Genomic DNA, 25,759 nt, shown 5'->3' with positions numbered 1-25,759 from the left:
AAAATCACTATTTCTCTTCCCTGTCTTTCACATTTCATATCTGCTACAGCAGATGAGATTTATCACATTCACAGTAAAACTTACAGACTGAACAAGGAAAGTAAAACAACACAGTTCAGCCTATTACTGAGCTTCATCTTCCCCCAGACAACACTACTCAAGCTGCACAGAACTGGTAGAACATAGAGAAAAAGCTTTGTTTTCCACACCACAGAACACCTTCTGTCTTCTAGAACACCTGACCCTTATTAAAAACTGGCCTCAAATCCCCACCTGCATTAAAGGCAAAAGCAGCCAACAGATCCTGTCTGATGTCAGGAACAGAACACCCTAAAATAGTGTGCTTACTACTCATTACTTCAGAGGGTCTGACAGATTTGCAGAAGTCAGGGGAAATAAAAAAAGGCAACAGAAATGAGACAAGGGAACAGAAAGCACTAAGTGACAAGTATTTATAAAATAGGTGAGCAAGAAATTTATCATTGTAGTATGTAACAGGTGTGAGTTAAAACAGTGGCTTTGCAAATACCATTTTTGATCCCTGGGCACTCTATGGACTATTTGTAGTCTGCAAAAGACAGTTAAAAATCATTGATTTATTTTATAAAACAATATATGCGAGTGGAATCTCTAAAGGGATCTGCATCTCCACCAGAAAACATTCAGAGGAGCACAAAAGACTGAAAACAACTGATCTAACAGCTTTGTTAGACCCTACAGTCTTATTAGTGGTTGCTGGAGTACCACAAAAACGTATTTAATGAGTAATCTGACCACAACAGAATTCAAAAAACAATGGTATAAGATGACTGTGCATATATTCCCACTAAGCAACTTAATGCTCTATCAGCAGTGTTTGAACTAAATTGATATAGTTCTATGCTGCTGTAAGGATTTAAGGGTAACTAAATAGATAGTAAACTGTGCTATGATCATATTGATGCTTTTAGTATTTAAGTACTTTTAAAGAAAAATTCTCCCCTGGTAACCACAGCCTCGTTGAAAGCCATAAATTAATGAGTTCGTTCCAGTAACAATTTTTTATTGTGGGATAATGGCACCATACTTGTTTTTCATACAGTTTTTTTATTTGGCTGACTGTTTTGCACTGTGCAGCCCATCAAGAAAACAGCCATAACGAAGATTGCTAATGGAGCATCTAATGACAGATGCTGCTTCTGTGGACTCTACACAACCAGCCTCAACCAAATAATTGTATTTTGTGAACTGAAGGTTCAGAGAACTTCAAGGAGATGTGAGAAGCTGAGTGCCTGAATGTGCAATGTGATGAAGAAGAGGATCTCAGAAGAGACAATTTAATATTTCCCTTTGTTATGGAAAATTGAGGGCTCCCAGTTCATGTTCATTTTATCTCTGTAAGCGACCCTGCTCCGTAGGTTCTTCCACAATCACAGATACAAATTCCATTAGGAAAGCTGAAGCACAAGGACAAGCCTGTGATCAGCTCGTGGCTAATAAGATAGTTAAATGCATGCACCACATTTTCATAAAACTCGGTAGTGCTCGAGGCTAGTTTGAACTGGTAATTTATGCCTACCCTACATTTGGGCCAGAAGTTACAAGGCAAGGTAAGCAACTTGTTCTGTCCTGAGCTGTTATCATCTCACACAGCCTATACCAAACTTTCACCAGCATACCACCAAACATACCAGTATTGTCATCAGACTCCTCCTCGTCTTTGGACTTCCTCTTGGAAGAGGGTCTGTGCCTGAGCGTGTCTGGTGGGGCTAAGTGCCGAAAGTATCCACTGGACAAAAGTTCACTCTCCTCCTCTTCGTCCTCCTCCTCCTCTTCCTCCTCCTCAATCTCAAAGGTGGGCTCCAACCGGGGCATTGGTCGCTCGGAGTCGGAGTCCTCGAAGGGCTCATCCAGCACCTCCGTGGTCTCGGAGATGGTCTCGGTGACCACGCTGCTGTTGTGGTGCTTGCGCTTGCGGACCCGCCTCTTCCGGTGCAGGATGGGCTTCTGGGAGTGGGAGGGGGGAAAAGAGAAGGCATTTCATCAAGTGAGTTAGAAACACAACACTGATAAATACGGGAAAAAAGGACCGGCAGAGTTCAGCGGTCCCAGCAGGACCAGAGAGCTCCCTCCTGGAACCCAGAGTTCACCAGAAATACTGATGAGCACCTGCCACCAGCTGGAATTTGAACAGCTGAAGTTCACAGCCCATCCATAACAGCTGGAGTTTAGAGACACTACAACACAGAGCTGAACAGTTTAGAATAAGCTGCCAAGATGATATAGGAGAGAACTTTTTAGTGCAGCTTCCCACAAAGAGAGGATCTGCTTAGTCATGTTGATAGAATTCACATCTCCACCTCCACAGTAAATAATTTCAAAGATTTTATGCTGTGATTTCAGTTGTTTAGAGAGCATTTGTGGTTTGCAAGCTTCTTTCATAAGTAGGACCATATCTCTTTCTATTTTGCATAACTGAGTAAAACTTTAATAACCAAGGTAGAAAAATAACCCAAGGCACGAGATAGAATTAAAAAACCCCAAACTCCTACCCAAACTCCTACCCCTGATTAAACAAAAACCACCACTAAAAAAAGTCAGTAGGACTTTAGAGAGAGTTCTGGAACACTGAGCATGTGCCACCTGTCCACTTAATACAGACCTCATGAACTGCACCATCCTTCAGAAAGCCCCAACATCCTGACCAAACCGACTCCATGGTACAGCCAGAGACAAGAAGAAATAAGGCACACACCTTCCGTTTCAGTGTTGGCTTGGTGAGGACGGGTGGAGAGCTTGACCGAGGGCTCACGGGCTCATCGTCCTCCTCTTCACTGCTCTCACTGAAACACCTCAGCAGTGCCCTGTCGCTGTCGCTGTAGCGCCGGGGTAACCTGTCACAGTCCTCTGGGAATCGACACTTGGGTGGCTCCGTGTTCTTCTTCAGCTGCCCCCTCCACCTCTCCATGCCCTCGCTGTGCCGCCGGCGGGGAACCGCAGCCTTCTCCCCTTTGCCGTACTGCCCCTGGGAACCCGGGGATTTCTCCTCATCCTCAGCATAGCGGCCTCTCAAGGCTGGAGACTTCTCCTCACACTCCCCACACCTCCCTTGCAGGGCCGCCGACTTCTCCTCGCAGTCACTGCAGCGGCCCCGTGAGGCCGCCGACTTCTCCTCGCACTCGCTGCACCTCCCGCTGGGCACCGCGGCCTTGTCCTCCCCGGGCAGGGCCGGCTCCTTCTCACAAAAGGGCTCGCGCAGCTTTTTGCTCTTGCGGTTCCATCGCCCCCTCCGGGAGGGCTGGCTGTTGGCAGGAAGACTGTCCAGGGGGAAAATGTGCTTGTCTGGTCGCGCAGAATTGGCCGGAGTGACGATGTCTGGCTTTTTTTCGCTCTCTGTAGGTGAGTAAGGCTCCTGCTCCTTCTTCTCCCATGACACAGATTTTACCATCTGAATTAAACAAAAACAAACAGATTTCACACCTCCTATTTCAGCGTGCGTGTCTATCCTGAATTTGATTCCACAAAAGCTCTCAAGCAAAAAGTCAGAAAAGTTTAACAAGAGTGACTTTTAAGAATCCGAGATTAAGAAGAAGAATTGACCTTTATGAGATTCAAGTAGTGCCACCTGCTACTCCTTTCCTCACTGGTGATAATGCACCTCAATTAGCCTCCCAATTAACTGACTGCAGTCAGCAGCAGCCACTCAGTGGCAGCTGGAACACTACCCATCACCTTGCTACATTGCAACACCGTGTTTGTGCTGTTTTCAAGAAAAAAGTGAGACAAACTTGAATCTATTTTCCCATTGAAATGCACAATTAGCTTAATGTAAATACAGTAACAGCAGATAATTTGCCTCTTAGTATTCTAGTCAGTGCTGATCACCTGGTGCAAGAGTGCAACCTCTTCAAGGACTGTTCTCCAGACTATGCCTCCACATTTTCTCTATTTTTATTTTCTAACCTGAAACCATAAAGATACAGCAACTTGTCATGACTGCATTGCTTTTTATGATTATGACAAACGCTCAAACTTTGCATGTGAAATCCTGTCAGCACTGCCTGCAGAAGCACCGAGGGTAAACCACGTGCCACCCTGGAGTAACAGATTCACTCTTACACTGGTCTCTGGATCCTTTTCTTTCTGCTGTTGCTGCTCTTCATTTTCACCATCCTCTGTTTCCTCCTCTTCATCCTCAGAGACCACGGAGTTGGAGACGATGACGGGTGTCCAGCGCAGACATTCGGCGTCCACGTCGATGGGCCGGACGTTGGTTCGGAGCTTGGCCATGTGCTCCTGGATCAGCTTCTCCCGGCGCACGATCACAAACCTGGGCAGAACAACACCCCAGTCAGTGACAGGCGACAGACACACTGCACATGTTGGCACGTGGAACAGATGTGTTACAGAAAAACCTGTGTGCTCTCCATCAGTGCTGCCACTTCAGAGGACACAGAGCTCATTAAAACTGCACAACTCCCAGTACCATCAGACAGAGAAACCATCTCACAGCTGAGGAAACGCTAAATTCTTTCCATTTCTTGTTAATGGTGAAGCCTTTATCCTGCCATGGGTACCACTGAGCTGCAGAGTATCACTTTTATGACACCTAAATAGACAAGGGGTATGCCATTGGGGAACTGGCAATAGAAGGTGAAAGGTACTAAAGAGTAATAAAAGAACTGCTTAAAAAAGTTTTAGTCCCACTATCATACGTGAATTTTATTCAGGGGGCTGGGAGCAATATCACTGGTTAAAGTATACTGTGAAATGAGGAAATAAAACTATTCTCAAGTAACTTCAAGTTTTCCAAATAAGTTTCAAGTTTAACACACAATAGAACACAACCCCACTCAAACTGCTATGGTCTGAAACAAGAATAATTCCCAGTATTTCAGCTGACTTGTCAGCTGGGCAAGCAGACTACCTCTATTCTACACCCACACACCTCATTTCTCCCAGTGATCTATCCCACTCCTCAAGCATTCCATGTTATTCCACACAGTTTATGGTATTTTTGAGATGCAGAGAAAAGGACGGAAACAGCTCAGAAACTCAGAAACTGAAAATAAAGAGCAGACCTCCCTTTGGAGAAGGGAAGTTGCTGTTCTTTGCTCTGTTTTGTGAGGATATGTGATTGATTTTGCTGAGGGACCCCGAGAGAACATGACCAAGAGACCAGCTTGCTTTCTCTCACAGCTGCAAGTTCCTCCCAGGTTCCACATCTGCAGTGCTACACAGCTGCACACCTGACCCAGCTCTGGCACTTCTGGCACTGTAAATGAGCAACATAATCTCTACAGCCAGTATCTGGACACTTAAGTCTTAAATGAAATCAAGCTTTCTGCATGTGAGTTGTCTCCCAGCACCACTAAGCTTCACTGCAACACCCCTGAATGCACCTGGGATTCCAGAGGGCTCCTGTACTCACTGGTCACTGCGGAAGTCGAGCATTCGCAGGTGATGGAGGGTGGAAGTGATATCTTGAGGGCAGATCCCAGTCAGCTTGCTCAGTTTCTTGATGCTTAATTGCTTGTCACGTTGATGATAAAGGCACTCCAATATTACACTTTTCCAATAAGCCATGTATGAGAGGCGCCCCAGGTCTGACAGGGGCTTCTCTGGGGATCCTGCCTGACCCTCACGCTTTGAAAGCAAATAGCCTAAAGGATACACAGGGAAAAGGTTACAAAAAAATACCTTCTGTTCCACCCCAACTTCTACAAAGGCATTTCTCCAGAAAGCAGCTGAATGCTGCCTACAAGATACAGATGGTAACTGTGAAGGATACTCCAAATTGTTCGGTCAATTTTTTATTTGTTTGTTTAAACTCCTGTTACTCAACGCTCCAGTGTGAGATTTGTGAGCTCTGCTGCCATCAGACACTGGTTGTAGGCAGTGCCACGAGATGGCAGCAGGAGCCTGCCCAGAAGCTGCACCCAGCCCAAAGCACAGCTGCAACAGCAGTTTTGGAAGCGACAGAGGAAAAACCTATTTTAGCCATTTAAAACTAATACATCCACTTCCACTGTTAAGTCCTTCTTTAAAACATGGAAAGACAAAGACTAAAAAAAGTAAAGTTTCTTACTGAAGTCGATGAGGAACCTGCCATAGCCCTTACGCTGGTATTGTGGAAGAATCATTATACAGGAAACGTTGTACTTCTGTTGGCAGTGTTTTTCCTGTTGGAAAAGAAAAGCAGAAGACCGGTGAGAAATGGCAGAAGTTGTTCTGTACAAGCTCCTAAGTAATTTTAAAGCAAGAAGTGAGAGGGGAAACCACAAATAAAAGATAAAAATCTTAAGAAAAGGCCTATCTGAAATCTTGGTCCTGTTCCCTCAAAAAAATAAAAGGTTTCAAATGAGGTGCAAAATTGCCAAACTTGTTTGGAAAACAATGTATTCACAGAACAGAGGTGAGACAGAACAGCTGGTAATTCTGTTTATCTCACAAACAGTACTCCCCATCTCCACCAAGAGCAGGAAGTCATTTGAGGAGCTCTTCTTTAACCACTAGCTGCAGTACAAGTTCCTTAGCAAATATATGCTATTCAACATTCTGAGGAAACCTGGTTTTACTAATTTGTGGTCTCTGAATGTAACATAAAAAAAATCTGTTTGAAACAGATGTCTACACCTGTATTACATAATTCATTACGTAAAATGCAAGAACCCTAAAATTACAAGAAGTAAAGACTCCAAAACAGCATTTCTCAGCACAGCAAACAGTTTGTACTCAAATACTCACCTTGGAAAAGTAGCCAACAAGGTGACAGCCCTTGACATCGTTCTGTGTCAGCACGTAGAAAAGAAATGGCTCCACGTCGTAATAGAGAGTCTTGTGGTCCAAGAAGAGCTTGGCTAACAAGCACAAGTTCTGGCAGTAGATAGTGCTGACATTGCCATCAACCTTACAGACAGGAGGAAAAGCTCTGTCACTCCATGTGCTGTCATGCAAGATCGTGCTTCACCTGAGTGTCCCCGTGTGTTTAAAAGGCCTTAACACAAGAGGAAGACTCCTCTGGTACAGGTGGTGTCTCAAAGGACTTAAAAGTGCCCCAGAACAAAGGCTGTGGCCAATTCCTGTTACATTCATTAGCTTAAGAGACAACCTAAAATTAATTTTCCTAAAACGAAAGAAACGCATTTTTACAAAGCGAGCTTTCTCCTGTTTTGTGGATGAATAATCTATATAAAGGTCAGTTCCCACTGCCTGCTTGCTCGTAGTTCTTCACTCTTGGCAAGTGAATGTTTCAAGAACGAAGATCTTTTGAGCTGTGAAAAACTTATCACACAATTTGGTGCTGAAGATCCTATTTTACAGATAAAAGTGAGTGACTCAGTTTTCTAACTTACCTCAAAGACTGAAATATTGTTTTTCCTGTAAATTTCATTGGCTGGAGGATGAAACCAGCCACATTTTTTCATATGCTGTTGGAGAATAGTTCTGCTTTTCATATACTTTAGACAGAATTCACAAAGGTACAACTTAGGTAGCCTGTAAGCAAAGGCAAAGAAAGGTCAGAGACTGAAGATACAAACTTCTGCATAAAACTCCTCACTCCTGCAGATTGAGAACCTGATGACAACAAACCCAGTGTATACTGACCTAGTGTAATGTGCTAATGATAGGCAAAACCACCTTACCATAGTTAAAGTCATGGCATTTACTCCTTCTGTAACAAATGCACATTTAAAAAGCGTCCTAATGTCCTGCATAATTACATTTACAGCATTAAGTCATTCCTCTTTCAGAATAAAGTTGAAGTTCGAAGAGTTTGCAGTTTAAACAGTTTGCAAAGGCCTTAGGTAAGAGAACCTCAGAACAACCATACATGCAGCACAGCACAACAACCCTCCAGACAGCAAAATGTGTAAGGTTTCTGTGCCAGCTGTCCCATAAACAGAGGCAGAACCCAGAGTCTTACCTCGAGTACTCCTGGGGATATGGGGAGGAATACCAGGTCTGGATTTCGTATTTGCCAAACTCAATGACAGAAGGGCAGCGGACCTGTGGGTCGGGAGGCCCAGTCACCCCTACTTTCTATGCAAGGGGAAAAAAAAACAAACAAGTTTTCATGAATTTCCAAGTGAAAGACTTCTAAGCTGAAATCAATTAAAACATTCTTATCTACACAGTCCATCCTACTCGAACTCAGAGAGAACCAGCAAGAGGCAGATGTTGTTTTCTGACACTAAACCCGGTGCCAGTCACACTTCAAGGAACCACGTGATTCACAAAAAGAAAGAATTATAAGCATTGTCACACCACAAACCTCCACTACCTTCCCCACTGCTGCATGTCATAGTTTTAAATGCAGATTAGTACACAGTGAAGTTTAACACAATCTTTCTTTAGTCCCATTGCAATTTCCTTTCTTGTTATTTCAATAGTCAAGAACAGAAACACAAACTGCTCCTGAGGTTAAAAACTGGAATATGCAAGTATTTAACCTAATGCATCAGTGTCTTCCCAGTTTTGATACTGGATGTACTACTGTAAATGTAGCAGCTACCAAACCAATGTTCAGGGTGCAGCTACCTCCTTATCATCACAAGTGCAGAAGAATTAAAAACCACCTCACATTTATAAGAAGAAAAAACAGCAAAAAGAGTACTTTTTAATGACTTATACATGCTTTATTTCCTTTCTGCCACTCTGATAGTAACTGTATCTATTATGGCACCCAAAAATAAGGAAACTAAATGCTCTGCTTTCAAAGAAAACAAATGTTTTCTTAAGTCATGAGGATTTTATCCCAAAATGCCAAAATTTAACTTTACCTGCAGTGCTTGTTCCTGAATATCTCTGAACAACTCCATGTCTTTTTCATTTAAGACATCCTGGCTCCCAAAAAAACGGTCCTCATTTTCTTGTTTTCCATCCCAGCCATCCTGATTGTCTGTAAATAAAAGAGAAAATTGTCTTCACCTACATTTACAAAAGAGTTCTTGATTTTAGAGCACTGACAAACAACACCTGGCTGTATTCAGACACCCTGCCAGGTTTTTTTGATGGGATTTTCTATTCAGATTTGGGACCACAAAGAAAGAACCAGGAAAGCAGAACTGTATTTAGAAGAAGGGAAGGGGTGCTTTCCAGCAAGAAGATGCCAAACTGCACAAACAGGCTCCTCTATGGCTGAGAAATCTAAGAACTACTCATGTGCCCAGACCACAGATCAGAAACTCACGGTCTGTCAGCCTGGTTTGAATCACCCATTTCCCATTTCCCACTTCTACACTGCTGCTCTTATTTTCATTAACCACTCTCTATGTTACCTCTTTCAAATGGGACATTATTTAGCATGTTTTCTAGGGCATTTTACCTCACCATCATCATTTAATCCCTCAACAGACCTTGCAATCACATATAAAGAGGCAAAGGTCTCTAGGATCACTTCCTTTTTCCAACTGGTTCTACCTCAGTGCACCAAAGATAACTGCATTTGAGTGTCAAACTTCAGCTCAAAGTCTCCAGCCTCTAGCAATTCTACCCACTTCAACATCCTAGCCTCTGAACATTTGCTTGGTGTACAGGATACTTACATTGGCAGGGTGAAAAATCTTTACCTGTGGGCCATTCTGAAGTGCTAGATTTCCTGGTACCCTTTTTCCTGATCCTGTACTGCTGAGAATAGTCGACCACCTCCCCTCGAGCTTTCCGTCCGTCGGGGGAGGGAGTGAAGAATTTAGTAAGGCCATCTATGAGCCCTTTGGTTTTCTTGTTGAACTTCAGGGTGTTGCTGCCATCTCTGCAGAAGTCCAGGACATCTGTCTGCTCCAGGTATCCCCCTTCTGACCCCGCTGACTGGCCGGACAGAGCGATCTTGCGCTTCCGGCCCCGACCGGGCCCCGCGCGGACTTTGCTGAAGGGGCCTTTTGACCTGCGGGATGAGAAGGGCAGAGATGTGGCCAGGAGAGCTGGGGAGGGGCCTGCCCTCCTCTCTAACTCACCTGTCAACCCCACACAGACTAAACATGAACTGAAACATGAACACTGAACATGAAAAATGCAGCAGCCAGAGATCCTGTGCACCCCACAGGAGCCAGCATTTAAACCCCTCAGGAGAAGCACTGCACTGGTTTTCTCCATACTGAACATTATGTGAAATTAATCTGAGTATAAACAACAGATTTTCATCAAATTTAATACAACATTAAATTTCAGAATTGGTAACCAGAATGAATACACTGCACACGAGGCAGTCATTAATCATTTACACTTGTCATTTGTCAGAGTTTTTGCACTTGTCAGGAATTGTTGTAAGAACTCCACAGAAAGTTAATATGTGCAGGACACAAATTACCTAAGAACCTATACCACTGGTGGTCATCTTAGCTGAGGACAGTGTTCTCCAACCAGCTGCCATCTTTCAGGTTGGAAATTTTAAAACCCTGCTGAGATGGAAGTATTCAAGAGGTGTGTGGTGTGGCTTGGGGATTTGGGTAGTGGTGAACACAGTGGTGCTGGGATAAAGTTGGACTCAATGATCTTAGGGGTCTTTTCCAATCCAAAGGATTCTATGAGAGAACTGAGTATTCAACACTTCTTAGAGGGATTGCCCTACAAGTCACTTCTAGTCTTTCACAGCCCTTTTCAGAAAATCTGTATTAAAGAATAATGAGCAGCTCTTAATTGTAAAAGAAATCTTCCCACAAGGTAAAGCAGACACTCCAGAAATACCCCCCGTCCTCCAGAATCTCACATTTTACTCTTCCTTGCAGAGACTTACGTTGTGTTTTGATTCTTTAGCCTGTTTTTGGGCCGTCCTATGGGGTTGGCATAGCGTCTCTTGATCTGGGCTGCCTTCTTCTGTAACAGCTTCCTTCCTTTCTTCCGGGGCCGACATATCTGACATATCCACATACCTGTAAGGCACAAGTCCCCATCACTGAATGCAAGAGACATCTACACAGGACAAAAAGCAGAATTACAGTCCACAGGCCTTCTGAGAGTAAGAGCAGGAATGGTACCACAGGCCTTGATTACACATATACGGGTAAGAGAAATTATGTGTATGCTTCAGCAATCTAAAACTCGAGTTAATGCTCCCCACTCCCCAGATAGTTCCAAATATGAAGGAAATCTCTTTAATTGGCAGCACATCACCAAAAAATCATAACTTAATGGTTAATTATCCCATTATCTGCTTATGACTGTACTACTTCCAACTATCTTCTATAGGAAAATTTTCCTATAACTACCAAGGAGGAATTTTCCATAGATAACCTGCTTTCTGACTGAAAGTTCTTTTGTCTGGGATACTCTACTGTCCAACTGGATGTGACTTCAAAAACTTCTAAATCCATCTCTTTCTTTTGGACAAGGCTATTCATTCAAATGGAAGTTGATCCTTTTAACCTGCAGGGATCACTTCTACTCCTTCAAATCTCAAAGATTTTTTTTTTCAAAACCCTTCACAGACAGTAAAGTATGGGAAGCAGGAGATAGTGGAAAATCTGGATGTGAAGCTCTGACCCTTCTCTGGTTTCTAATACCTGAAAAGTAATTCCATAAAAAACAAGCCAAATGCAGCTAAAAGTAGCTAAAAGAGGACTAAGTAAGTGGAAGCACTGTCTACCCACTGATCTCTTCCCACATCATCTTAAAATCATCCTTTTCCTAGCACAGTCCTCACCTTTTGGCATCCTGGTGAGAGGAGGGTCGCAGCATTCCATGTGAAAGCCACGGTCGCAGGAGTCACAAAAGAGCATGTTATCCTGGGGAAGACAGAGGGAGTGAACCTCTCCTGAGATGTGCACCAGCACCAAGCCCTCCTCTAACCTGTCACCACCCCAGAGAACAGGCACAGTTTTTATCTACAGACACATCAGGTATCCCACAGGTCTCAGAAGGACTCCCAGACTCAAATAAAAGCTGCAAGTCTTTGCCTCTAGAACGTTTTATTGTGTAGTTTAACAGAACAGCCCCAGGGCTGCTGTGCTCCAGCCCCAGCCCTGCACTCACAGCATTCTTGCCCTGGTCTCGACAGGAGCTGCAGGTCTTGCACTCGATGCACTGCCACCGCAGGGCCTTCACTCGCACCGTCAGCTCCGGGGAGAACTTCAGGCAGGACGGATGACCTGTGGGAACGGGGGAAAGCACACCAGTAAAACCCTTCTGCTGCTGGGAATGGTCACAGAGAGCTCACAGACAGATTGCTGGATCACTTATGTGCTCCCACGCAGAATTTTGGTCATCCAGATACTCCTATTTTTAGATGCTTCTATTCCTATCGACTTACAACACAAAACCAGTGCCCTAGATAGCAAGTGGCAGGTCCACACACAAAAGAACACAAAGGTAATTCTTCATAACTGAACTGAGAAACATGATAAAACTGGTCTTCGTTGCCATAGTTTTAAAGAAACTTCTAGGAGCCAAATGAACTATCTGAGGCTGAGTCAACTGAACTGTCTCCCCTCTGAAAGCACAAGACCCAGCTGAACTAACTGTTCTCTGCCCCAGCAGCATATTCCTCACAGGTCTGGGTCAGCAGCAGTCACTACACGAGATTTCTCTGTGTTAAATGGCAAAGGTCTCACTGGTGGGTCCTCCCCATGGGGTGGGACAGAAGCAGGCACTGGACAAGCTCCTCTGTCCCAAGGGAAGGGATCAGCACCAGCAGCTCTGCAAAGGGTCACCTACCACTGTTGCCACAGTCAGCACAAGAGATGAGCTCTTCAGGCTTCTTCTCCCGATTTTGCTCTTTTGTACCAAGGCAGAAACTGCAAATTGGAATTGGTTCAGCAACAGGCTGTGAGGAAAAGGGACAATAAAGGCACTGAGTAACTCGAGGGAACAAACCCTAACACACAAAGTGACAGAGACATTTACAGATCATCTAAACTGTTGTGATGTACACCACATCTCACAGATTTTACTTGGTTCTCACACTCAGTACAGCACTAACTGTAACCTGGACAGAAGTTAGTACTCCAAAGTGTACAACTGTTAACACCATCACTTGTTTATGTTCAGTTCAGTCAGATGTCATCATGAAGTTTCACAGAGAATCTCAACTACATTGTAATGGTCCTTCAGACAGAAGGTAAAAAACAATATTTATTAATAAACTTTAGTGGGACTAAACATTCAAGAGCATCAATTTCCCTGCATGTATGGCTAAATCTTACATTCTTACACAAACAGTTTACTGGTTTTTAACTCATAGTTAAGAGCCAATGTGACATCAAAGTTGCACTATGGAATCATAGAATCACAGGATGGTGGGGTTGGGAAGGGACCTTAAAGATCATCCAGTTCCACACCCCTGCCTGGGGCAGGGACACCTTCCACTACACCAGGTTGCTGACATCCCAAAAAGTGCCCCACACAAACATCAGTTCAACAGTGCAGCTGCATTATCACCACCAGTGAATGCTGTTGGCGTTTCTGTGCTGACTTTTTGATCTGAAAGACTACAATATTTTCTTCCCAGGAGGAAACCACACATTTTGACCCCCTGTTTCTTTTTTATCTGCCTCAAATCCATGAGAGTTATTTTATGGGGGGGTGGTGTACAATCCTCTGTAAGAAACAGTATTTGTGCACACCCTGTCCATCCCCATAGTCCTTCCCATTTGAATGTCCACATCTAAACACTGTCTAGGTTTGGAAGAACCAGATTAAAGACTATCCTTCACAGCTCCAATGTTTCCTGTGTTACCACCCCTGACAAGCTGCAAGCAAAGATTTTACCACATTTAAAAAAAAAAAAAAATCACCTACAGATGGGGGGAAGGTTCTACCACCATTCAAAATGTTTTAGAGTAAGTAATTAAATTGGAATAATTTTGAAGGTGGAGATCAGGCTACTCCTCCAAAAGGACTGCCTTTTTGTGTGAGACTGTTATGCTAAGTATGGAGAGATTTCAGTGCTGCTGTGTTTGTTCAGCAAAGAACATCCTGGCAAGTGGAAAACGCAAGCACACAATGAAAGATTGGTGAAAACAAGACTGGAAGCAGCCAGCTCAGTTTTATACTGCAAATTTTTGGCAGACATTCAACTCCTTCTGCTGTTTTGCTCGCGAGCACATCTATCTGTGTGATGTCACCGGATTCAGCGAGGGAGGCAGCCAGAACAAATTGGGCTGACAGAGTCTTGCAGCCTGCCAGCCTCCAGCACATGTTGTTACTATACAAAGGGGATCCAGGAACCAAATGTGCTCCACGGAGTCACCCACGGTGCCCCCTCCTAAAGGCGACCACGGACAAGTGCCCATGGAAAGAGTGTGTCTGTGTGTGTAATGGTGTTACAATCCCAGTCTGGGCCAATCCAGCTGCTCTGTGGCCCTCCTAGTTTAGGAACAGTGAGGCAGGAGCTCCTCAGGACTCCCAGCCCAGCCTGCAGCCCCCAGGGTCCCCGTGGTCACTGTCACAGCGTGGATGGGCTTCACTCCCTGCATTTACCACCAGCACTGTCTGTGCCCACCATCACACACGTGCTCCTGGGATTCCCGGGGTTGGGCTGAGTGGGTGTGTGACTTACACCAGTGTAAAAGGAACACAGACACTCACACCAACACTTTTGTTCCTTTGCTTTGCTCTGTAAGCCCTCGGGGGGCACTGAGAGGTGGTTGCTGAGAATTCACACCAGGTACTGCTTTTCTGTGGGTCTGTTTTTAAACAAGCACTACTCCTCACTTCAAATAGCCCACGCTGGTGCAAAGGTCTGCCTCAAAAGCTGAAGCAGATGAACCAGAAAAGCCAGAGGGGAACTACAATCTACACCACATGAAGAAAATTATTTAAAACATGAGGAAACATGTTCCAGTGAGGAGGGCAGCACAAAGCCTGGATTCCATGCCTTTTGGATCAGTGGCTGGGGAAGAAAACCGCTCCAGTTCCATGCCTCAATAAAATCAGAACCAATGAATTTCAGACTGTCAAAGTAATTTTACTAATCATGTGGGGTTTTCTGTGGTATATAGAGAAAACTGGATAATTTGGGAAATACTATTCAGTAGTACCAACCTGTGGCAGCAATGGTTAATAACTAACCCTTCTTCTGTCTAAGCTACCAAATCACAATTTTTAATGTTCTCTCCAGACAGTGTGGTGAAGAAAAAACATGAAGCAACACAGTAAAAACAGAAATTCCATAAAATACTGTTTGTGCTCAAGAAAACAATGCTAAATATGTTTGAATGCACCCAAGAAAAACTGGTACCATAACACGTGTGCATATTTGCCTGTGCAAATGGATATTGTCCCCAATTCACTTGTTGAGTCTCACTTGAAAGAAAGCAGCTTATTTATATGGCAGAATGATGGCCTAAAACATGAGGCTGCATTAAAACAAATGTAAGGAAGGAAAGGAAAATTGTATACAGAAGGAAGGACAAGCACAAAATACATTCCTCTTCCTAAGAGAAACATATAAGGGTCACTTAAAAAGAAAAACCAAAGGACATTCGAAGTAAGTGCTGCTGTTTGAGGAAGGACTATTACAATGGGGAGAAAATCTGAAATGCTGCTGCTACAAGAGTAAAGTCAAGTGTGAAGGCCAACAGCTTGGATATTAGTGAGGTACATATGGGCTGAACTTTATGCAGTGCTTACTGACATCTGGAAACCCCCACAGAAAAGCAATGTGGACACTCTGGGGCTGCCACTCAATCTGAAGAAATTGCACGTGGCAAGAACTTCACAGGACGTCAAGTGGAAATATTTAGACAGTCAATCGTTAAATAACCTTCCCAGAGCTAACAAGTCCTCTAATCAGAGGATTAAAACGGTGCAAGATTTGTTCGTCACAATCAGGATCACATGCCAGGACTTCCTGCCTGCAAACTGGGGGGTGTGGAGGGAGGACAGGCTCACATTTCTGTCTCTGCAGTGTAAAGAAACTCCCTCCACTGGACACTGGCTCAGGAACCTGGAGGTTCGAGGCACTGAAGTTTTCTGTACCCAAACTTAGATCCTGGGAGCTCTCTCCTGCACTTTGTCCTACCTTTCTGATTTTCAAGAAAACAAAGGATGCTGTCTTGGGAGTGACAGATGATTATATTACTCTATTTTAGATTAAAAAATGTATAGGTAATTATTCTATCTTTAAATACTGTCCATTGCTTTACATCAACATCAGCTGCATCCCTAAAAGAAGGGAAAGTACTTCAGTTAGAAAACAAACGTAAATGAAAAACAATATTTAACAGAATGCAGGGAGTCACATAAACATGATACCAGAGAAGACACAAAAGGAACTGTGAATGAGCATTTTGTGCACATGAGAAATATCTACCTGGTTCCTGGCTGCTATTTGCAGTTTACCCAGGACACCTACACAAGTGCAACTAGGACACCAAATCCCACTTATTTTTTGGAACTCTACCACCTTGAACACAGGATGGAGAGAACAAAGGAAAAGAAATATTCTACATATTTATCTACATACATAGTTCTACATATTTTTAATTCTACGTATAATTCCTCACTATCCAAACCCACTGCTCAATATAACACTGTTGACAGTAAGATTGAACAAAATGCCACCTTCTTGACCCACAGTCCTCCTGCTGTGCTGATCTCTCTCCCTGCACAGGCACAGACCAGTCCCAGGGGAGCAGCCTCACACAGCCAGTGTGGCAAAACCACAAACACATGCAGAGAAAACCTCCTCCCAACACTTCTGCTGCTGAGACCACCCCTACAGAGGCATCCTGAATTTGCAAAGCCAGGTAAAGTCTGTGCCGAGTCAGTTTGTGCATTTTATGGATGTTTATTTGGGAAAAAAAATAAATATATTTTTTAAAAAATGGGTAGCAGCACAAAGCCAGGACATCTCCTTGTTCCTGAGCTGGCACTCGGGGTTTTGCTCACAGCTCAGTGATCAGCAGCTTCTGAAGCTCAGCCATTGCAACACTCAGCAGCAGAATTACTTTCTTTCCTTCCACGCACACCTTCAAGGAATTCACTATGAGCCCAGACAAGTTCAGAGATCCAGCACTACAATCAAAACACTCATTACTAAATATCCAGATTTGAGGCTCAAAGACTGAGAAGAAACCTAATCCCTGGGAGAGGTTGTATACTGTTCAAGAATTCTAAATGAAGTCAAACCCGTACACACACACATCCACGGGCTGTACCCAACACCAGTTCTTCTGGACTTTTAAGATCAGATGGAACAGTTTAACAGAAATGGGATGAAATGTGTAGAACCAGTGATTTCTTTTATAATTCAGAACACCTTCAGTTTTGGCAAAATTTCCATTTTACACCATTTACACCAGATAAACTGGTGACTCGAGTTGCTGGTAAAAGTTTAAAAGCAAAGATTCCAGGAAATTAAGAGGTCCATTCTCATATTTTTAATAACACTTGTGCAGGTATTTAACTGTGTACCAAGATCCATAATTTGTTCTATCCAATTTTCCGAAATACAGTGAACTCACAGAAGTATTGATAATTTAAAGTTTTACTAATTCATAGATCTTCACAGAAACACGCTTGGAAGATTCAGTATTTTCATCCCCCAATTCCTGGTTCCTGCCCAGATTGGTAACTGACCTTGCAAAGGACCTCAAAACAAGCAAATATATCACAAATGAGACTGTTTGCAACACAAGGGCCACTCTCCTCAGACACCCTTCTTTCTCTTTTCCATCTCACTGCAAGTCCAGCTTCACAACAAGAGCAGTGACAATGGGAGGGCTGCCAGACCCTTGGCCAGTGGAACAAGCAGCAGCATCCCATGCCAGCAGCAGTTTTAGGAGCTGCTCCAAGGAGAGGTGCTCGTGTAGTGAGAAAAAAATTAGTGAGGACAGAAAAATTAAGTCAGATTCACACACCAAATAAAGAGAAAACCTAAGCAGGTGGAACAGAGCCTAACATGACTGATCACAACTCATTAGGATAAATGCAGTTTGAAATGCTTGAACAAGGCAGGTAGGAAGAAAGCCCATCCACCCACCTACTCACAGAGGACAGAGGCTGAAGTCTCAGTAGTCCTGCACATTGTGTTTGTTTACCAGATTGTGTTGACTGTGTATTCGTACTTATTTGAGAAAACTGAACCTATATTTTGACGAAAATGACAGTACTTCCTTTAATAATTATTCCTTTTTAACTGTTTTTCCTGCCACCACTGTGACTTAAGACAAAATTGCTGGAAAACAAGGGGAAAGGCAGGGACGGGATTATCTGTTCTCATTTTCTCTGCTGTTTGTTCCCTTCCTACATAACAAAGCTAACAGAGGAATCAAGCTGCTGTTTATTTATCAACATTCTCCATCATCCACCCTCCTCCCTGTCTGACTAGATTTTGAAGCTCTGTAGTAAATACAGTTCCTTTATTAACCAAACTTCAGAGATGTGTCATTCCATATCTGCCAACAGTCCCCAGGACAGAAAGGACTGACACACTGGACATATTGGACTGGTCTCCTTTTTAACCAGGTATACTCTGCCCAGCTGAACCTGTGTCAGAGAACACTGTTACAGACACGTCCTCCCCAGTGGCACCCGCTGACACAGGGACTCAGCACACACCTGATGTCCTCCCACAGTGACAGGCTTTGCTCTGAGTTCCCAGGATTGCAGATCCTGGCAGAGCCCCCCCGGTGCCATCCAGCCCCGTCCCACCCCGGGTGCACCAGCCCATGGCATCCATTGGCAGCTGCCCCTGACAGGAGCATTTCAGACCTGCTCTCCTGGGCTCTGAGAGCTCCTTCACCTGTTCACTAATCGAGTGAATAAAGTTCAAAGTCATTTCTTAGCACCCTGGTTTCCAGAGTTACACAGTGTACAGATGGAGGCCATCTGTTATCAACCACGGGATTTTTTAGACAGAACTACAGACTTCTCTTCTCCAGAACCAGCTGGAGGAGAGTGAATCCTAATCCTCCTCCAGCTGGGAGCCAAAGCTTGCAGAGCACCCTTGGAGAGCAAGGGTGAGCTGTCAGGATGTAATTACAATGCTCTGGTTGCAGATCATTTCTGTGCTCCACCCCACACAAACCAATCCACAAACAACCCCTTCCCGGTCACCGGACAGTTCTTTCCTCTAAGACATGGAATTAACAGTTATGAACCCAAAACAGACACAATACAGCAGTAGCTATTCTATGCTTAAAGGCCTTCAAAACAACCATGACGCCCTCAAAGCACAAGAAATTTGGCTTCACGTGAGTTTATCGATGTTTCTGGGATCCAGAAGTACTGCTGGCAAGAGGGAAGGCCAGGAGGATGCTGCATGTACAGCAACCCCCAGTGAGAGGGATTGGTGAGTACCAACAGACACAAAGAGCAATCCCAAACCAGGAAACACATGCCACAAGGAACACGTGAGACAGCAGGGCAGGGAATCTGCTTTAAATATTATTCCTGTTTTTTAGTCGCAGAAGTTCCTCTCTTTTTTTTTTTCCCCAGGAAACGCTTCCAGAATTTTGGTTTTACACTCTAAGCTGTACTGCAGGATAATACTAAGATATTTACTTAAAAGTTGCTACAGCCATATTCAGTTTTAACTGACATAAAAGCCACTTTCAAGGATAGTGCAAATGGAGATCAAATAATACCACCTGTATTTTCCTCCTGATTGAGGAAGAAACAGTCCTGCTATTGTCCTGAGATCAAATTTCGGATGCTTTGGAAACTTCCAATGCACATGTACATCAATTATTTCAACTTCTTCAGTTAGCTGATATGTTACCTTTTTTTTTTTAATAATAGCAATTTTACAAAAATTCTGACAGTGTTTCAGCCTGTGTTCTGTAACAAGTGTCCCCAAAACAAAAGCAGAGCAAGCCATCTCTAAGGCACCCAGCCTTACAACCTGCCTCTTACTGCAGGTTGTGTCCCAGGAAAGAGCTCTTTGCTCTTGAGCAGTACTAAATATTACTTGTAGCAGTGCAGTAGTTCTTGCACTGCAGTCACACTGTATGAACCCTGAACAGCTGTGCTGGTTTGGTGGCAGTGTTCACTCTCCAGGGCTGTGTTTGCCAGGATGAGAATACTCTGGATAACACCCTGATGTTTCAGTTGCTGCTGAGCAGGGCTTACACCAAGTCAAGGACCTTCCAGCTCCTCACCCCCCCAGTGAGGAGGCTGGGATGGGACCCAGCCTGTCCCCAGGGATGTTCCAGACCATCTGGTGCCATGGGCTGGGGGGAGCTGGCTGGGCACTGCCAGCCCCTCGGGCAGCAGGTGCTCAGCAACTGCCCTGGGCAGCACTTGTTGGGGAGGTTTGAATTATTTTACCATCATTGCTATTATTTTCCCTGTCTTTCCTGTCTTATTAAACTGTCTTTATCTCAACCCATGAATTTCACTGGTTTTTCTGTCGATTCTCTCCCCATACCCCTGTGGGGGGTGAGCAGTGGTGTTTGCTGTTTGATGACAGCAGCCCTTATTTATTGGAGCCATGGTCAAGAGAGTCATGCCCACAAATGATAAAACTGTTCTTCTGAACCACCACTAGCAAACATCAAATTTTTTGTCCAGAACAAGTAATACAGAAATAGCTCAACTCACATTTTCCCTTCTAAACTACTTTTCAGGAAACTGAAAAGAAAGGAAAGGCCACTTCCCTAAAGCCTTAAAACTGGAATTAAAGACTACTCTCCTTTTGTAGGCCACTGTCACTATCAGATAAGCAAATTTCAGCAGTGAGCTCAGCCCATCAGGAGGGGTTTTTTCTGTTTGCTTGTTTTCATCCAAGTAGTGTTTTTAGGCCAGGGATTTCAAAACCATAATGTCAGCAGCATGTCATTACTACCCAGTAAACCAGGACAACTTGCCAGGTCTTTTGCCCTTGAACACTAGAATGTGGTATTCACAGAACACTGAGATAAAAAATAAGATCAAACAGTATTTACTAAACAAAGCTTCCCTAGTGCTGCTTTATGTTTATTTTGATTAAAAAATTTAAGCTTCAGCTTTACAGATCTCATGCAAGGTGCTCAATTCCATAATACACAGAAAATATCCAGAACTGAATGTCCACTGCTAGATATCCAACAAAGTGACAGTGACAGTGCTGTCAGACCAACTCACAGCTGAGGGGATGCTACACTTGAATAAATGAAAGGAAAAAAATATTACACCTTTAAGATTCATAAACTTGGATCATATATGGAGAGGTTTTAAATGCATGTCAAAGATCAAACAGTGCGAGGATAAAAGATTAACAGCAGACTGTTAGGATTTCTCAGATTTGGGAGGTTGAACTTTTTTGTTCGTGTTACTGACAAGGCTCTTCTAAGAATCAAGAGAAACATTGTCACAATACTCCCAAAGAATCTGTACCGAGTATATTCCACTAAAGACAAAAATATTCAGAAGAATTTACTGAAGAAATCCCCTGCAGAATTTCTACTATGGCTACTGTGCATTCCCATGCTACCAACAATCCTTCCAGTGTTCAAGCTGCTCAGATCTGAACAGGTGGGAACATATCAGAGAGCATATCTAACAACCCAGACACACACACAACAACTCCATACACAGATTTCCCCCAGAGGGACAAAAAAACCAAATCCCAGACCAAATTCAGTATTTATGACACCTCATATCATCATTCACCACTCTGATATATCACTTTAAGAAAAGTGCAGGGAACAATTTATCTCAAAGAATATCAATGGGTCCTGAGTTTTGGCACTTCCCAAGGAGCCTGCACGGCCTGTCAGACAGACTGTGTTAATAATAATATGCACAGCTAATATTTTCCACTGCCACCAGCACTCTCAGTCCAGCCACCTCATGTGCCAGGCTTGCTTACATCCAGTTTTCATAACGTTTTACAGCTATACTGATCTCATTACAGATATAGCTGCAGATGTACACAGGAAACATTTGTAGACAGAGCACTTGAAAAAAGGATGGAGGAAGCTGCTGGAATTCTCAGCATAGTGATCCTGACTTCCTATGTGACACCAGCCCACAACACAACACTGACTAGATAAGTACTGTGGCCACAGTAGCCCTCCCACAGTTAAATTAGAACTTCAGAGAAACTTTACTGGTGATAAAACAGCTGTGCAGGTTTTGTTTTAGGAAAAAGACTGCTACAGTGGTTTCAAATCTTCAAACCCTAAGAGATTATAAAGCAGCCCTCTCACCAGAGAGTGGAGCTGACTCCAGAAAACAGGAGCAGCACAGAGGCAAAGAACTCATCCCAGAACAGGATATTTACAACAACAAGAAACTCCAATTCTGCTGAAAAACGTATCTTTTATGAATAGAAAACATAGCTTTTACATTCTAGATGTCCTGGACGCTAGTGGTGCAAATATAGGAATGACTGGCAAATTGATCTTCAAAAAATAAAAAAGACAAACTTCTGCTTTACTTTGCACCCACAGCAGCAGAAAGAATGGAAAGATACTGACTGGGTATGAATTTCACTCCAACAACTTCATCTTGAGGTTGGAGTGGAGGATCAACGACCTTAGGCATGCAGAAGGATGGCAGAAAGGAAGGGAAGAAATAAGAGAAAGCAACAGAAAAATCCTTTGTTTTGTATAATGAACTACATGTAAAATGGGTGGGCAGTGGCACAGGGTACAGAAGTCCCTGAGTGCTCATCCCAGCATTTCCATGCTCTCTAGATCATAGAATGCTTTGGGTGGGGACCTTAAAAAACATCCATATCCAACTCCCGTCCACTAGACCAAGTTTCTTCCTATTTCACAACAAAGTGGTTCTGGGACAGAAAGGGATTTGCTCATTATGAACAAAGAAAGCCTCTAAGACAGCATTGGGTGGTAATTGCTAATCAGCACTTCACTGTGTTACCTGAATTCAAATGAGAAGGTGAACTGGCAGTCAAATAAAAATGTGAAAGTAAGAGATCATCCCAAATTTGTTTAGCAAATCCACCTCACCTTAAAGAGAGGAGGCTTTACTTCCTATGTTTTGCTAACACAACTCTGGTAAGCCTGTTACCATCCATTCAGTTCCACTGTACAGAAGTTAGGAGGTAAATTCCCCACAGCAGCTCCTTTGCAGTTTTCTGTTCAAAGTACAAATTGCAATCCATTACACCTCCTGTGATCCTGCTTAGAAATCTGGACACAGTAGGATCCTAAATGCACATTAGTAACTTTTAACTTACCAGATGCAAGTTAAACAAACCACTGACCTCAGACTGGGACTCTGTCTCGTCACATCCCATCAATCACAAGAAAATGCCCAGGCAAAAACCGTGTCTTACCTTATCCTTTTCATGGGGAAGGAGACACACTGGAGGGAGACAGGAAAGAGACTCAAAACTCTCCTTCCCATCAGCATTAGTAGTTGCTTTAGTGTTGAGCTGGTAGAGAGGTCCATCTTTAAGGAGCCTGCCATGGCCAACAGCACGTTTGACAGCTAATCGTAATTGCTGGTGAAAAATGGAGGCAGCACTGCCCCCAAACAATGCAGACACATCTTTCTGACCTTTCAGAAAGCGCTCAATGTTCTTCAGGGATGAGCCACTGGACTCAGCCAAGCCCTCAATCGCCCGCTTGATGAGTTTATTCCAGTCCACATTTGGTTTACCATCCAACTTGCCATGATTCCGAGGCTTCGGAAGTGCTATTCTCCCAGGATTATCAGGATCCTTGTAGGAGTTGAGACCCTTGTTGGACACTTTTAAAATAGTTCCATCTTTAACGCTCAGCTCTAACTGTTCCAGAACAGTTTTGCGGTCCAAGCCATGAGAAGACGACACTGCATTGCATATCCTCTCCTCCGAAGGACGCTGTTTCTGCTTCTTTACCTTTTTGATTGCCTCCAAAATCCACTCTGTGTACAGCGGGTTGGCGAGTTTTACCATGGTGAAGGATTCTGTATATCCATAGAGTCGTTATCCTTTATCCCGGTGCTGAACGAGTGTCACCCGACGAGAAAACAGCCCCTCGAGCGCTGGGAGGCAGCTAACCATAGCATGCACCTTGTCTGCTCTGAGGCAACCCCCTTGGCTCGAACATTATTTGTCTGCACACTGAAGGGAAGAAAAGAAAACAATCAGAAACTCCTGCACTCCTTCCAACAAACCCCCTGACAACTTCACGGAAGGTTTTTTCCACAGAGGCATAAAGATTTCAGCATTTCTCACCTCGGCTTCTGATCTGCACGCTCACAATCACAAGAACTGTAACGTTAGGCCTGGAAGAAAACAAGGAGAGAGACATTTCCAAAGAACAGTTAAGAAGAAAAAAAAAAAGCAGCAGACAATATTAATTCATTAAACACATAGCAGAGTTTTAAGCCACTACTAAAGCTCTGAAATACTCAAGTAATACTTCAGGTTTTATCTTCACTACTAATAAAAGCAGACTTTAACACTGAAGCATCTCCATTCAACCCACAGAAAAAGGCTGTGTCCTTTCAATTTTGATCAATAAATCAGTATAAATTCTATACCGAGTTTTAGATCACTGCTGAGCACAACTTAATATTTGGGGGAAAAAAGAAAACCGCAACAAAGATGTTAAAAAAGCTGCAGGTCTCTTCATTTTTGCACATGGAAGACACTGCCTGAAACCTCAGCAGAAGGCGGGAATAGCCAAGAGTCTTGTGCAAACAGCAAGAAACTTTCAGAGCTCTTCCAGGAGTGTAATCATAGGTCTGTTTGCCTTCTGCTAAGAAAAGCTATGACAGTTGTTCCATAAAGGAAAAAAAGCGAAGACACAGCTGGAGATTGTAATCAAACGTTCCACTTTCAGAGACCATAGAAAAAAAGAATGCAATGTAATTTTCAGTATAGATGAGGCAATCTGAAAACACTTGAGGACACAGTAACAGGTGACCATGCACAGTGAAGAAGGAATGCTTATGACACTGCTAATTAAAGATGCTAATGAAAGGGTATGAGGCTCCACTTCAGAGCATTTAATAGTTATCTTTAACAAAGACCTTTTCTAAATGTGATAACAGTCTGTTGTGCTGAAGTTCTACTGCAGGAGCACAGTAACCCAGAAGGGTCTGTAAACTGTTTATCACAAGGAATAATGATTTTCTGCAAGCGAAGTTTTAGACAAGAGCTAAGTTGTCAACACAGTTTTCCCGTTCTCCTTTCCAGTAAGCACTGAAGAATCTATCAACACACACAAGGCATTTCCACACAGACATCAGACTCGACAGCACAGCTCCACACGGCCGGTCCCGGAGAGATCCCGACCGGCTTCCAGACCGGGAAGGACGCGGTGCTTGTCTAGAGTTCTCTCCAACAGACGCGAAGGGGAAAATGGTCCCCGAGACGTGCCCTCCTGCCCGAGCGGAGCTGCGCTCGCTCGGTGCCGCTGCCCGCCGGGACGGCGGGGCCCGGGGATGCCGAGCCCGGGGGATGCCGAGCCCGGGGGATGCCGAGCCCGGGGGATGCCGAGCCCGGGGATGCCGAGCCCGGGGATGCCGAGCCCGCTCCCGGCACAGCTCCGTGCGCAGGGGTTACGTAACCGCCCGGCCAGGCCCGGCCGCACCGGGACGGTCCCGGCACCGGGGGGTCTCCCTCCCGCTCGCTCTCGCCGTGACAAGCGGCCCCTGCACCTGCTACCGCCCGTCCCCCTCCGCACGGCGGGCGGGTCCCGCGCCCCGAGGGGGCACTGCCCCGGCACGGGGACCCGCACCGGCGGCATCGGGAGCGGCGCGCCGCAGCCGCGGCCGCCCGCCGGGCCCCGCGCCGCTCCCCGCGCTCCCGGACACGGGCGGTGCAGCCCGGCCGGCTCCTCGCAGCGGCACGGCCGGGCCCGCGGCCGCCCCAGCCGCGCTCTCCTCCCGCGCCGGGCGCGGAGCGCGGCTCAGCCCGCGGCCGCCCCAGCCGCGCTCTCCTCCCGCGCCGGGCGCGGAG

General features: G+C 44.5%; 1 protein-coding gene across 1 annotated transcript in view; it reads right to left on the bottom strand.

The window, feature by feature from the left end:
- Positions 1-24,346, bottom strand: part of KAT6A (lysine acetyltransferase 6A) — a 29,873-nt gene extending 5,527 nt beyond the window's left edge. The window contains exons 1-16 of the mRNA XM_017831915.1: positions 24,029-24,346; positions 23,144-23,914; positions 12,631-12,739; positions 11,950-12,065; positions 11,621-11,702; positions 10,715-10,850; positions 9,552-9,865; positions 8,763-8,881; positions 7,907-8,022; positions 7,335-7,476; positions 6,727-6,888; positions 6,068-6,161; positions 5,411-5,642; positions 4,099-4,309; positions 2,735-3,427; positions 1,671-1,986 (exon numbers count right to left, since the gene is read on the bottom strand). Of these exons, the coding sequence (XP_017687404.1) occupies positions 1,671-1,986; positions 2,735-3,427; positions 4,099-4,309; positions 5,411-5,642; positions 6,068-6,161; positions 6,727-6,888; positions 7,335-7,476; positions 7,907-8,022; positions 8,763-8,881; positions 9,552-9,865; positions 10,715-10,850; positions 11,621-11,702; positions 11,950-12,065; positions 12,631-12,739; positions 23,144-23,746 (3,445 nt within the window). The 5' untranslated portion in view covers positions 23,747-23,914; positions 24,029-24,346. The remainder of the gene's footprint in view (positions 1-1,670; positions 1,987-2,734; positions 3,428-4,098; positions 4,310-5,410; positions 5,643-6,067; positions 6,162-6,726; positions 6,889-7,334; positions 7,477-7,906; positions 8,023-8,762; positions 8,882-9,551; positions 9,866-10,714; positions 10,851-11,620; positions 11,703-11,949; positions 12,066-12,630; positions 12,740-23,143; positions 23,915-24,028) is intronic.
- Between the last annotated feature and the right edge of the window lie 1,413 nt (positions 24,347-25,759).

Source organism: Lepidothrix coronata, unplaced genomic scaffold (assembly GCF_001604755.1).
Source record: "Lepidothrix coronata isolate B3197 unplaced genomic scaffold, Lepidothrix_coronata-1.0 Scaffold197, whole genome shotgun sequence".
In the NCBI taxonomy this organism is placed as follows: domain Eukaryota; kingdom Metazoa; phylum Chordata; class Aves; order Passeriformes; family Pipridae; genus Lepidothrix; species Lepidothrix coronata.
This window is presented reverse-complemented; position numbering and strand designations above follow the sequence as displayed.